The sequence below is a fragment of the Desmodus rotundus genome, chromosome 9, assembly GCF_022682495.2.
Source record: "Desmodus rotundus isolate HL8 chromosome 9, HLdesRot8A.1, whole genome shotgun sequence".
Classification (NCBI taxonomy): domain Eukaryota; kingdom Metazoa; phylum Chordata; class Mammalia; order Chiroptera; family Phyllostomidae; genus Desmodus; species Desmodus rotundus.
In genome coordinates this window covers 88,345,670-88,360,628 of record NC_071395.1, presented here as the reverse complement: position 1 = coordinate 88,360,628, position 14,959 = coordinate 88,345,670, and the positions used below count along the sequence as shown (strand labels likewise).

General features: G+C 52.9%; 1 protein-coding gene across 2 annotated transcripts in view; it reads right to left on the bottom strand.

Annotated features, from left to right (window-relative positions):
- Window positions 1–772: 772 nt before the first annotated feature.
- Window positions 773–14,959, bottom strand: part of PRKCA (protein kinase C alpha) — a 362,239-nt gene continuing 348,052 nt past the window's right edge. For both annotated transcript variants that reach the window (XM_053910761.2, XM_053910762.2), the window contains one exon: window positions 773–7,049. In XM_053910761.2, coding sequence (XP_053766736.1) covers window positions 6,885–7,049 — 165 coding nt within the window. In that variant the 3' untranslated portion in view covers window positions 773–6,884. The remainder of the gene's footprint in view (window positions 7,050–14,959) is intronic.

The following is a 14,959-nucleotide window of genomic DNA, read 5'->3' as shown; positions in this document are numbered from 1 at the left end:
GTGTGGGAATGCTCTCTGTTTCATCCCCCACTCTTCTGCACCCCGCAGCAAGGATGGGACGAAGGCTGCAGAATCGGAAGACGGCGATGGTCCTGAAGCTGAGTCCCCGGTGCAGCCAACAGGACATGTGAACAGTATCTGTTTCTGGAGGCAATTCCCAAGATTTGAGCTGAATCCCTTCTGAAATCCTCCCAGTGAAGGGGACGGCCCACCCTTGAACAAAGTCCTCATCAGCCACTGTGTGACCCTGCAGTGTGGGGGGTGCAAGAGCATAAGCTCCACGCAGGCAGGGGCCGTGCCAGCCCTCCTCTCTCCCCACGTCCCCAGTGCCCGGTGAGGCTCCTGCCCCAAGAGGCTGCCCCATGAACGGCCAATGAATGAATGACCTGCCACTACTCTATCCCAGTAACTGCTTGGGTTTCAATTCAAAGCATAAAGTATTTTAAGAAAAAAATTGAGGTGGGGGTGAGGGGAGGTAGAGGAGCGTAAAGGGGGGGTAAATGGTGATGGAAGGAGACTTGACTTGGTGAACACAGTACAATATACAGATGATGTCTCACAGAATTGTACACCTGAAACCTATATAATTTTATTAACCAATGTCACCCCAATAAATTCAATTAAAAATTTAAAAATCCTTCCAATTGTACACATTGAAAAAAAAAGTGAACGTAAGTGGAGTGTGTGTGCAGGAAGTGTCCCGAGTCAAGTCCCCGGAGACGAACACTTGAAGAACAGCGGGGACGCCACAAACGACGCAGACGAGGCCGAGTGACTGAGGAATGATCGTCATCTTTATTCATACACAATTAATGTCTCTAACGAAGCATATCATGCAAACGAAGATTAGAGGTCATACGGATTGAGGAAAGCGATGCAGGAAGTTGTACATTCACCTCGCCCGCTACAAACCCGATGTCCTTCGCCAGCTGAGCGGCCTCTACAATTGTCACAAGGTGTTTACGCAGAAGGAAAAGCCTCCGCCTCCGCCTCTTCCTCCTTCGTACACATGTGGGGTCTCACACTATGTTTCCCAATGAACGACTCAAACATGGCGTGTTCTCCACACACACACACACACACACACACACACACACAATATTAGGTAGCAAAAGCAATGATTTCAAATGTTTCTGACCATCTATAAAAGTTATTCTGAAAGACCCTAACAGAAGGGACATGAGGTGAATTTCTAGACCATTTAGACTTAAGAGAAAAACTGCCTTCATGTATGATTTTGAATAGTCCACGAATCCCCTCAAGAAAAGAATCACATTCTTTCAGGAAGAACATCAACAAAAACCTACAATCACAGGAATAAATACTCCTAAGGTTCAGCAGAGGGGACGAAGACACAGTTGTTTAATCAGAAAATGCAAAGCCACCCTTTGTCTTATTGTAGAAAAAAAGATCCTTAGAAAGTGGACTTGATACTTATTTTTCTGAAAAAGCAGGGTTCTGTCTACTCACTTAAGAACGGACTCTGGGACGGATGCCCGCAGGCGTGCTCCCTGCCGCCGCCTCTCTCGGGGGTGTGGAAGTGTTTCTCAGCTGCCCAGTGAGCAAAACCCTTACAGGACATCTCCCAATTTTCACCGAATGTGAGACCTGGGGACCCCTGGGGACTGGAGACAGACCTGAGCAAGCGCCCCCTTCCCGTGCCGAAATGTGGCCACAGAGCCGCACAGAGCAAGGAAAGGCGCCCCAGGGACCCCTGGGAACACTATCCTAGGGCTGCATCTGGAAGACGGGCAACGAAGCCATCTTTCTATGGTCTGAAAGCTTCCAGACCTTAGGCAGTTGTCCCCAGGGCCTGTTAAAAACACGGAGGGCATTGGTCCGCCGAGGCGATCCACCCGACTTCCAGTCATCCTGCACGGGCTCTGCACCCCGCTGGCGTGGGAGACCCTGCCGAGCGAGCGCAGGTTGGGGGGCTCCAGCCGGCCACCACTGAGGGCTCCTACGGGGTGCATGTGGTTGGAATCTTATCAAATTGTCAGTAGTTTTATTTTAAAAGCTCATTTTTAAAGAATTGAGTTATTAAAGTTCTCTATAAAAAAGTACAAAGAGCCCAGCATACCCAGTTGTTTTGCTGGAATTAAATTTATTTTTTCCTTAAGGTTTAAAAAAAAAGTCTTTGGAACCTGTGGGCCTTGGGCATTGTAAGGCTGTTTTGATGGCTGAGTCGGACCTAATGGCTGTTAACCGCACTTGATCACACAGCTCAGAGGCACAGGGGACCCTCCCAAAGGGCCCTGACATTGTAGAATGAACAGAACCGTGGTCGACACTGTTTCTAGACGCCAGCCTTCACCCACATGTAACTCGGGCAACCTTTCCCAGCTCCCCGTATCTCTAACAGAGGTCACATACAGCACTCCCTGCGTCAGCCCAAATGGGAATTGACAGAAATGTCCACGGTCTGCTGTATTTCATAAGATGTAACCCAAGCAACTCAAGGAAAACGTTTTTAAAAATACTTCCCAACACTCCTTGTCAAACCAGCGTGCAGTCACTAATAACCAGAGTGTCACTGTCCTTCCCCAGATCTGTCACGCCTTTGCTGTTCCTGTAGCCTTGTGGGTCCCTGGCTCAGTGTCCAGTTCACGGTCATGATTATTCGGTGTGCTTGGTGGGGGATCTCCTGCCCTGGCTGGGCTCAAAGAAATAGGAAATGGTGTGAACTGCACACATAGAAATAGGCGACTTCCTAAGACCCAAGTGAGAAAATGCCTGTCAGATGGTGTTGCCTTCCCGAGGCTTTTGAAAACCTGAGACTCTCGCTTTCCTCCCTCTTCAGTACAGAGAAAACAAATCCCAACAAAACACCTCTAATTTCTCTTGCTAAGTGGACCCAGGTGGGAACGGCATTGTTAACTGTTTCTGCAACTTCCCCATCCATCCCTGGCTGCCCTGGTGCTCTCGACAAGCCCCGGAGGGAAAGAGGTGGGGATCTACTGCCTTCCAGGGCAGGTGGGTGGTTCGGCTCAGCCTCTCCCACGTAGGCAGGGGAAGGGGCTTCCAGCAGCTGGTGAGGATGCTGCTGGCATTTGGGAGATGTTTTCTGAGGAGGACTAGACTGTGTCCCTGGCAACAAGCTCCGTCTCAAGGGCCAGCAGGCGGTGACTTTCTTCTGCACCAACAACCTCCAATGGAAAGCCCCTGGAAATGGCAACAGCGTCCTTCCCAGGATACCCCCTCCTTCTCCTCCATCCTGACTTCCTCCTGCCACGAGTCACCTTCCAGATGCCTGCAAACCCTGCACCTCTCTCAACTCCTTACCCACCTCTGCCTCCGCAGACCTCTCGCTTCTCAGAACATCAACAGGAGGGGTTTGCACCTGCGTTCACCAGCAAGCCTGCACGCTCTTCTGAGAACCGTAGCTCAGGGAGGCGCTCAGCAGTCATTCGTCGGCTTGCGTTCCTCTTGGTCTTTCATCACCTTTCAAACAACCATCTCAAGTCATTTCCAGGGAGCTCTTAACCCTCTGATCTTCTACGAAAATTCCTAGTAAGCAAGCCTCATAAGAAAAGGTGGGCTGTGACTCTGCACTGACTTGTACCAGGCCTTGGGGATGAGGGAACTAGACATGCTGACAAGCAGTCATTGCAGTGCCCAGGGTCTTGTATCAACCTTCTCAGTCTGTTCTCGCCACTTCAGACCCTTCCGTTCAAACCAGCACCTAGTGGCGTTAGAGATGCCCGCCGGCCTGCAGCACACAGGGAAGCTCCCCACTGGGCAGCAGCCACCTTCCAAGGGAACACAACACAGGGAAATTGGATGGCCTTTCAGAGCCACGTGTCCGCTGGAGATGCAGATTGTACGAGACCCTGCCGGGGGCCTGGACGGCCGCAGGCCCTGGTGGCGTGGGCACTGCCCGGGGGCTGGAGCCTCCTACAGTACCCCAGTCACCTGACCCTGTGAGGTGTCCTCCTTATTCCGGCCTCCACCAGGGCCCTTCTCTGTGCTTTTATTCACGCGATGCCCGAGGAGTGGGCCAGTACCATAGAGTTCCACACGTGCTCGGCAGACAGGTCTGTGAATGGTCACCACAGGACTTGGCTTTCAGCAGTACACTCAGGACACAGCCCGGCACCAAACAGGCTGCCATGGGGACACCTCACTGGGCCCACGCATTTGCTGTTTGTCCTCAAGCCTGCTGTCCCTGGGGCAGAATGCTGGGCCCACAGACGGGGAGTTTCCTTTGGAAACTATGCCACACGTTTGGAAGGAACACACGGCAGCTGAGATGCTGGATGTGTTTCCTAGGGAAACACGAATGCTCTGGAAATGTGTTGGCTCTTCCCCGAACTGCTGCAGTTGAAACAGGTGGGCAGCGTGGGGCTCGGGACAAAGGGTCCTCGACCTGTGCGCTTTGCTGGGACCTTCCTCCCCTTCGGGGACTCGGCTGGGGACCCGTCCTGCTGTGGCCCCGTTCTGGGGCACGGTGACTGGCTCTTTTGTTTATTAGGCTCTTTCTGTAAACTGGTCCCTTTTCTGGCAGATCCAATTGAGGTGCGCCTGGTGAGGACATATCCCCAAAATGTGCACTGACCTGGGGTGGGGGGGCTGCAGCTCTGAGTGTGCCAGAGCCCCTCGGGGGTTCTGAAGCCCACGGCCCATCAGAGATGGCAGAGAAGTTGCTCTTTTTGGGTCTGACTTGTTCTCTCCCCATCTCTTCCTCTCCTCAGGGGCTCCCAGGACAGACAAGCCTCTCGTGTCAAGCCTCCTCAGTGTTCCATGAACCTCAGGCAAACAGCCGGAAGTCAGTTGCGGAGCACTTAGTGGGGAGATGTGTTTCTGGGGAGTGAAGAGAGACAGAGCAGGCCTCTGGACAGAGTGGACGCAGCTGCCATCTGGAATGTTCTTTCCGTTGTAGAAGACTGGCTTCTCTGAGGGTCTGGCGTGGGTGGTGTCTGACCACAGAGGGGCTCCTCAGGCTGGTTCCAGCAGCAGGTGGTAGAAACTCCGTCGCCCCTGCGAAGAGTCTGCTGAGAGCCCCAGGGGGTGGCTGTGGCCAGGGGCCGCTGACAGTCTGTCTCACGAATTCTGCACAGGAGGAACAAATGTGCGGTCTCCCAGGGGACGGCGCGCGCTATCTGAGAGGATGCCTCCCCCCGATCACTCACAGTAACGAGGCTGAAAGGAAGAAAACAACCACGTCCAGCCAGGGGCTGTGCTCACACATCTGCCCATACTAGTCACGCTGGAGTCAAACCCACTGCCCCCAAGGGAAAGAGTGGCGTAGGAGCCAGAACAGAAGACAGCGTTAAGAAGCTAAGAGAGACTCTCATCTCAAAAATAATCCCCTAAAATTTTTGTTTGCACATAGAATCAAATATTTATATATGTATTAAGCCTAATTAATCATGTAAAGTAGCCATTCGTTTCTGAAATTAGATCTATGTTAAAAAATTAATATGTCCGATACGGTGCCAATGGGCAGGGTACACACGGGGTGGGGGAGGGGAAGGAGGGCAGCAAAGGATTCAACTAGGACTTAACCATAGAAGCAGATTAGAAACAAGAGCCTTCACAAATATAGCACAATTGTGTCTTATAAAATATTATAATACTTTCTTTATGCTTGATACGATTATATCAATAATATAGATTCACTTGTTATTAAGGTTTATTATAAACATGCAAAATTCATTGCATGATGCATTTGCAAAACATATTAAAATTCTTCTTGCAATAAAACATCCTTGAGCTGATATGTATCCAAATTTCCTGATTCCACAGCTCCAGGTGTCACTCAACATGAACTAGAAGTGGGGACCAAAACCGCATTGATTTTCATCCCTAAGGGGACGTTGAGGGCCAGGGACGGGAGAAAAATCCATCAGTAGGGACTGATCCTAGAGTCAGTGCCTGAAGTGACAATACATCGTACCCTCGTAAACGACACTGCAGCCTATTAAATAAATAAGTACGAAGGGGGCTGGGCGCATGCTTCCGCTTCTTCGGAAGCAGGAAGCGAAATGTCGGGGGCTGGGGGGTTGGCTAACAACACTGTGAGTACTGGCATTGCTGATGGCACCCTGGATCGCAGGATAATCTCCCAGAGATTAAAACGGATGCGCGCGCGCACACACACACACACACACTGCTGTATCCTTGATCTGAAATGACTTCACATGCCCATGTAGCAAAGTCCTTAGAAGATTTGGCCTCTCACAAAGAAATGCAAGTGTCAAGACAGGTATCAACCAAGCGGGACACAAGAGGACAGACTCACTGGACACCTATCGGAGGTTTTCTTCTCTTTTTCAAAACCACCGGGCCATGACTGGGTTATGCCTGCCAGTGTCTGGGGACAGTGAGCTTGGAAGTGACATCCTGGCCTCTCGGTTGTAGGGACGATTTCCATGGAGGCAGAGAACAGAAGCGGCAGGGGTGAGGAAGCCTCCCCACCCCCAATCCTGCCTTGCTCCCTCTCTGTCCTCTGTGCTCCCCGCTCTTTCGTTCCCAAGGCGCCTGGGTGGGGAGGTGTCCAGCCCACATGTTTGGTGGGGCGGGAGGAGGGGTGTCCTGATGGTGAAGACCGACAGACCAAGGATATGGGAAATACATCAAATCGTACCAAAAAAGGGGCAAGAGCCTGTTTGCTTCCTAGGCAGGGTTAACCTACAGCCAGAGTGACTTCTACCTAATCAAACCAGACACTGTGCACTGTACCATCTTCCACTCAGAGAACGCTCTTGGTTGAGAGAGAGACCCTGAACAGCTGGTCACACGTAGACTAACAACCCAACGATTTGCAGACCTCCGTCTGGAACAAGAAGCAAGGCCGTGGCCCTAAAATTTGAGGGTGAAGGATCATTTCCCGCTGCTGGGGGGACGGGCAGGGGCGGGGAGGCCTTTGCTCTCGGGGGCGAGTTTCATACTGCGCTCTGTAAGATGGGGTGCACAAACTGAGGGTTGACGTACGAGAACCCCTCAAAATCAGACTGGTCTATGTTAGCGATGACCAGCTGATCCGGAGGCGTTAAGACCGGTTGCCCTCGTGTGAAGAACTTGTCAAAGTTTTCCGCGCCTTTGCCGCACTGCGGAGAAAAGAGAGAGAGGAGAGGTCAGTCAGTACCATAAGCCATGGGCAGCCGCTCTGGAGGCGCACCCTGTCCGGAGGAGTGCGGCTTGGGGCGGTTAGACGGGGAGAAATTTGGGAAAGCCAGGCACAGCAAACAAGGGCGGAGGCCCACGCAGTTACCGACCCTCACACACCCGCCCTCCACGAAGAGGCCGCTCAGGGGAAATGCACTGTTGACCGTAAGGTGACGAGGGAATAGCTTCTTGTGCTTCCGCCTCAGAGCAAGCAGGGCCTGAGTGCAGATGCCACACACATGGGGCCGGCAGTCGTGGTCCTTGCTGAAAAGCCAGGATGCTGGGTGGGGACACAGGCAGCTTCCTCAGAACTGAACGGTACAGCTCACTGCCCCACATCTGTTTCTTTGCCGTCATATTTGTAACGAAGCAAAAGCTGTGTTATTCGTGTCTTCCAACTCGGATGTTCTAAAAACCTCAATCCCTAAGTCTGCCTATGACCCACCCTGGGTAGATGTGATGGCGCAGATGGGAATGCACCCGGGGGCCCAGCTGGACGTCAGCTCATCTGGGTGGATCGGGGCAACCGGCACACAGTCACATGGAGTTCATTTGCAGGGTGGTCTCAGGCTGGAGGTTTGCCCTGGGGCTGGAGGGAGGCGGAGCGAGGCCTCCTACCCGTCTCAGGCACACCCCTCCTCCAGGTCCACAAGGCTGCGGGCAGAGCTGCCCTGGGAGAGGCTCTGAGAACCACAGCTGCTTGGGGACCACAGCCGGCAGTGGAGCAAAGGGGTGTCCTCACTTTCCCAGCTACCCAGAAGGGTGGGGCACATCGACGTGCCCAGGATCCCAGGGTGACTCGGAGACAGGGAGTGCTGGGAGGTGCGTGGGTGAGAGGGATCCCACTCCTCCACACTCGGCGGAGGCTCGTCCTCTCCCCTGCTGGCCCCCAGGGCAGCGTGTGTTAGCTCCCAGTCAGCAGCAGCTCCTCACAGCCAGGGCTTTCCTGGGTCTCTGACAGAGGACGGCTCTAGGTCACAGCAGCGGGGCCACCCCACCCCCTCATCGGTAAAACGGGAGAACGGTGGAACCTGCTCCTGCACTGCTATGAAGGTTGAATGCACGGCGTTCCGCACACAACCCAGCTTGTGGCGACAGCTCGGCACTTGGGGCTGTTACTTTTGCCAGGCCAGTGTAGTCTCGTGGGCCACACGTTCTCCCCGTTTCCACATCTCTTCCCCATCTTCCAGAAGGTCTCCTTGAGAATCTAGTTTCATTTTGGTTTGCCCACCCTTTTATCACCAACAATACCTGCTCCTAGGACCTACGGCGGTGGGAGGCACATCATAAATTCCAAGTCAGGCTTTCCTAACGGGTAGCTTTCCTTTCTGGGGTTGTCTTCATTTTCGTAAGTGACCACATGCTCTCAACTGGAGGAGGGTTCTGACGAGTGACTGGTGGGTGGAAATGAGGGGCGTGCGTGTTGTTGGGGAGGAGGGGGAGGTGTGTGGGAGACACGGGGTGGGGGGCGGAGTTGTTTGGGCCCCTTTTGGCCACTTTATGGAGGCCATGCTAACTATCAGTCCTGCTCACATGGGTCCTGCCCCCCGCACATGCGCCAGGAGAGGCTGCCCTCCACACTCCCTGTTTCCATGGTGCTTTTCCTCGGGAGAGCACAAAGCACTGTGGAAACAAAGATCAGCAGAAACTGAGTCTGTAGTCGGCTTCCTCCCACATGCACAGGCCACTCTGAACCACTCAAAGGTGCTAAGAAGGGACACAATCATTGATCTGCACTCGATTCATCAGACCAACAGATCAACCAGCCAACCACAGGACCCACCTCACGTGGGCACCACATTCAGACACTGCTGTGGCGAGGACAGCTAGAGAAACAGCCCTCGTTTGGATATTCCGGTGGTTCTCCACCAGGGACGGCTCTGTAGCCCTCCGCCTTCCTTGCGGACATTGGGCGATGCCTGAATTTGGTTTTGGTGGTCGTGACAGGGGGTGCTACTGACATGTAGCGGGTAGAGGTCAGGGATGTGGTTAAACACCCTGCAGTGTACAGGACAGTACCCCCCCTCCCCACCCCCACAAGGGCTGTCGGTCCAGAACGCCAACAGTGCTGTTATTGAGAAACCTGGCATATACCAGGATGGTAATGCGAGGCTGAGCTAGTCCTAACTAAGGTCAAGCAAGGAAATGAGGAAGAACGGCCCTCTGGCAGACAGAGAATGGAGAAGCTGCAGAAGCCCAGGGCAAAAGTATTGAGTGGAAGCAAGCCTTAGATCCTCACTTCGAGGAGAACATCCTTTGGGCACCTAATTAATCAACACTCATTCAAGTGAATCCACTGTGGGTGCTCCCAGAGGTGGGGCTACGCACTCCCTCAAAAAGCAATCATTTGCATTTCTCTTGCTGTTCACCAACCATGCAGAGATGAACAAAGAGCTTCTGGAAAAAGTGGAAAAGAAGGCGCAGGCTCTAAAAGAAAGGGGAAGGAAAGCCGAGGTACCAACCATCTGGCTCTCGATCCATGAGGAAAGACCACACAGGCCTGGCCTTCCCTTGGAGCACTGCCTTGATGGTGCTCAGCAACCCTCTTCCAAGGGCAAGTTCCATAGGAAAATAAAAAAACCAAAAAAACAAAAAACAGCTAAAAGAAGAGTTCCTAAGATCCCCAGAGTGGACCACACAAATGTCCACACTGAGGAGCCAGGGTAGGAAGGGCAGGCAGTCCATGGCATTGAATTCTAAAGCTGTCCTCCAGAGGAGGTCACTCCTGGGGGTGGCCACAGCTTGCAAAACTGAGTACCGGAGCCCACTGGGAAAGCCTCCTGCTGGGCCTGCTGCAGGCCATGGGGTTAGGGGGTGCTGAGGAGACCAGGTCAATCCCAGCTCTGCTCTTTGTCACACGCCATGGGTCTCAAGACTGCTCACTGCGGCAAATCTCCTCCTCTTCTTTCTAGTTCTACATCATGTTGGAATTTCCCTGATCCCAAAGAGGGAGAAATTGGGTGTTAGCTGATGAAAGCGGTTTGAAACCCGGTCACTCAGGTGGGGAGACCTGAGGCAGACAGGACAGGCCAAGGGCAAAGATAAGAACTGCGTCTGTAGCTGTAACTTACAAGGCACAGGGAGGAAGCCCCGGAGAAGCTGGAGGCGGAACCTGAGGATCGGGTGAGATCCAGGACACAGAAGGAATTTTTATACTTGGGGAAAAATCACACCAGAAAGAGCCGCTTTTCCCTCACAAGGGACGGGGGCGGAAGCACAGCTATTTTTATCCGAGGTTCAGGACTAGGAGGAGTAGTGCTAATTTTTCCACCATGGAGGGTCTCTTAATGCCTGAAAGATGAGCCCTCTACAACTCTTAGTGCAGTCAGGCTTAGAGACAGACGCTCTCCTTTAAGTCACATTGGAGAAGACCTTGAACTACTTATTTTTCTAGACGTGGGGAACTACGACTCCTCTCGTACCCGCCACTACCTACTGAACGGTGTCATGGAAGTCAGCGCGCTTTGGGTCCTTGGGGAAATGCCAAACAATGGCTTCACTAAGCTAATGCGCTTTTAAGGTAGAAAGGATTCCGCCTACCACCTGTGAGCCAACTGCACTCACAAACATCAACCTGTGGGTGAAGGGCCCAGGCAACATTTGGATCCGAGAGGGAGAAGGGGAGGCACAGAGACTGAAGGGCTTGGGGGCCCTGGCTGTGCCTGGGAATGCATGGATGAGCGCGTCAACGAGTGATGGCGTGAGAGAGAAGTACAGCTGGCCAGGCTGCAGACACCCTCCCAGCAGTCCTCAGGGATGAAGGGGGAAGGTGATTGCATGGCCACTGGCAGGGCAGCCTCCACCACTGTCCACAACAGCAACAGGCAGGGGTGGGTTGCCCTTGGCCTCAGAGCGCTAGGCTGAGTGACAACCCACAGAAGCTAAAGGCAGCGTGTGCTACTTGTGAGCAGAACTCCTTGGCTGGTACACTGTCTTCAGCAGTAAGGGCCCCCCTTCCCTTTCACCAGCTGAGGCTTCTGGCACTTGGGATGTGGGACAAAGATGGGGGTGGGGAGGGTGGCAGCAAGTGGCCCAAACCTGACAGTTCCACTGGCACTCCCAGAGACCAGACCACGTCTGCGTTCACGGGGCCACATTCAACTCCCGAGGGAAAGCAGGAGGCGCAATGGGGTGAAGGAGCTGACCAGAGTTCAAAAGCCCAGGGTGTAGCTTTGGGCAACCCACAGTGATGGGAAGATGAGGATGTGAATGTCCACCTGCCAAGCCTGCTGCAAGGATCGAAGGAACCACCGTGTGTGCCACCCTCTCTAAATGATCGGGTGTGACACCGACCTCCTGCAGGTGTCCGGCATGGAAAAGGTGCATGATCACCAGTTGCAGCGTGAAAGAACAGCATGAATCGTCTACCTCCCTTCCCTAGCTCTGCAGTCAGGACTTAACTCCTTTTCAGCCATCTGGTGAAAAGTGTCACTAAGATGAACCCAGGAGACAGCAGGCGTGGTAAAGGCATGACGAAGCGCAGGAAGATGCCGCTCCGGGAAGCATGTAGGACTGCAATGCTCCCCACCCGTGTGGCACACGGGGCACTCACAACGCTTTGTGTCCTGCCTCCTGGGTAACGGGCTGTGAGGAGGAGGCTGAGCCTGCCCCTCGGAGGTTGGCTTCCCAGCTCTGACTCTTACCTGGGGGGCCGCTGAGAGTGAACCACATGTGGGTAAGTCTCAATCCTGTCCTTTACCTTGGTGTCTCAGTCATGTATAATACAACCTCACAGTCACTGGCATGGGAATTAGGGGGCGTGTGAGCAGCACGGAAACACCGCCATCACAAAGCAAATCCACACAAACCCAGAAGAGCGGGGAGCGCGCAACAAACCAAGAGAACAGGCGTGGAGCAACGGGAAGGAGAAAGGAAACTCATCAGGGCGGCACGTCTCTGACAACTCCTAGAGGCAGCAGGATGTGCTTGGTCTCAGGGTCGCTGTTAGCTATATTCCAAGTCCCGGTTCTGGGGCTGACCGTAGCCCCGTGCCATGGTCCTAGAGCAGTGTGTTAGTAAGAACACGCCAACACCTGTGCATGGCGCCCTGACTCACGGTCGTATGCCAACTTCATTCGATTAAACAACCAGCGGCAGAGAGGAGAGGGCACATGCTGCCCTGGGGCCCCTGGGAGGTCACGTCTGCACTACGGAACCACCCAGGGAGGGCGCGGGGCCACTGGGCAGCAGCCCCAGGCCTGTCCTTTCTAAGGAGGTCAGCATGCTCAGGGAATGGTCTTCCGTGCACGGCCAGCGCAAGCAGGCGCACACGCTAAGGGTTAAGAAGTGAGGTTAGCTTGCTCATGTAGTCACCCAAGGTTCTGGAAACGTGCTCACCGAAGGCCTGGATGCCCACTGAAGCCAGTGTGCTTTGGTACAGAAAGTCTGGAGAATAAGAACGGACAGGGGAGAGTATTTGGAAAACAGTCAGTGTTTGGCCTTGGAACTCAAGAATCGGAATGGCCCGAGTGAAGGATGCCACAAACCCACAGGAGCTGACGTGGAGACACCTCTGAGATATACTGATGTTTGGAAGACGCAAGGTGCCACCTCACTTGTGCATACATTCACACACGCATACAACTTTCCAGAAGGTTCCAGAAAAGATAGTGAGCAATGACACTAGTAGTTAGGGAGGGAGAGAGAGAGTCTTTTCCTTTTATGTCCATCTCTACAGCTTAAGCATTTTTCCACAGAGCTAGTATTTTAATAGTAACTGTGCTGAGAGACCAGACAGGCTATGGTTTCCCAGCAATACAAAGTTAAACAGTATTTTTCTCGCCTGTGGCCTTAGAGCCTCCCTCGGAATGGGCCCGGAGGGAGCGGTTCTACTGCTGGGTTTGTGGACAGGCACGGGCTATGAGCCACTCGTGAAATGAGTGGCTGCTCGTGGTCACAAGAGCCACATGTGCCCAAAGGCGAAGATTGTGGCTTACCCCGGGCTGGGTTCGGTGGAGCGACACCATGCTCTCCATTTGGTCTTTCTCTGTACAAATGGCCAGCTTAGAGGACTCAGTGACTGCTGTGGTTGGGACCATTATTTCAGACAACGGGAGCTTGCCAGCTCACGCAACTCAAGGCACACACAGTCCGCATTTATCCCGCCACTCACCTCGGAAGCTCCTCAAGCCCTGCCCAGAGCTGCTTATTTATATTGATTATTATTTTAAACGTCTCCTTTCTTCCCACTTCTCTTTCAAGTGGAAACGCATTTGGGAAAGTAATTATCAAAGGAAAGGAAGACTTCTTGCCTCTAATGAGCCAAGTAGAAGATGCTGTCTCAGGCTGGTTCCAAGGCTTAAATCTACCTGAAATACATCAGGATATGGCAGAGGCTCTCATCTCCCCAGGTGGGTCAGTGTTCCGACGTCGCCGGTGAGGCTCCGAGTCTGATGAGTCTCACTTTTAATTGGCATCCCTTCTGGTTCCGTGGGAAGGCGGAGAACGAACCTGCTGCTGCCCGAGAGGCCTGATTAGGGGCAGCCTGAGGCTGCTGGCAGCATGGTCGTCGGGAGGCCACTCCCCTGGACAGCTGCTGCTCTGCACAAGTAACTCCAGAGCGATGACGGGAGGAGCACAGCACCACGGAGCGCCCCTCGTGGTAGGAAACTCACACGGGATTATTCAGGTGGAAAGAGACATCAGGCCTGCCACGTACTCTCAGAGGATTCAGGAAAAAAATACGTGTGTGTGTGTGTGTGTGTGTGTGTGAGAGAGAGAGAGAGAGACAGAGAGAGACAGAGAGAGAGACAGAGAGAGAGACAGAGAGAGAGAGGGAGAGAGACGTAAAGAAAGGACGGGTACAGCCAATGTGGGGACATGCTACGTTTAGGGCCTCTGGGTATGGGGTCTACCGCAACTCTTCAAACGATTCCTGCAACTCTTCTGCAAGCCAGAAATTAGAAATCACTAAAATGAGTAAAATAAATAAAATGAATTAAAAGGAGTACTGCGCCCACTTTGCTAATTAAACTGTCATCCAACTCTCCAAACAAGCCGAAGGAGACACTTCAGGGCCACCGTGGAACCTCCTCTCGACGTGCTCTCCACGTGCTCGGCTCTTTGGCTCTTGCTGCGAGACTGACGGCGTCCCGATGAAAGTTGTTATTATTTTTTTCCTGTCTCTTTTTGATACCACAACAGTAATTTCCTAGAAAGGTTACCCATGAACAACAGGCCTGTTTCCAAAGCACTCCGCTCATCTAGCAACTCTGGGATCTATTTCTCGGTGTTAACTCTGTGGATTAATTTCTCTTGCGCCCACAACCATTTAAGTACAGCGAATGCTTTGGTCTTGCCTGTGAACTAGATATTGTGCTCCCTGGTGCCAATGGATGGAATTCAAACATGAAAAATCAATTAACTTTCCACTTCCAATATTCATATAAACTGTTATGTATCGTGGGCAGGAAGAATGGGAATTTGCAGGGCAATTATATTCCCACGAATAGTAAATTGGGATAAAAGCCGACAAAATTCGAAGCGACACGGGGTGCACCTCTGAGGGCAATGCCTCTTGCTCTCCAGGCGGAGCAGAAAGAAGGCAGTCCTCTCCCTCAGCGAATGCTCAGGATGCTGGTTTGTCACCGCCTCGGTCACCTGGAGCCCGGCAGGCAGCCAGGACCCTCTTTCAGAAAGTACAGTCACCACTTCATGGCAACCTCTGTTTTAAACTTAAAAAAGGAAGCTTCTTCCATGGGATCTTCTGAATGGGCCTCTTTCTGATGATTCCGGTATTTCGCTCAGAACACCAGCCAAATGCTGAGCCAACGGCCCTGTGTTGGTGGCGTGAGGCCCTTCCAGGCTGCATTTCTTGCAGGGAAACCGAAACCGGCTTGCCCTGTGATTTTTT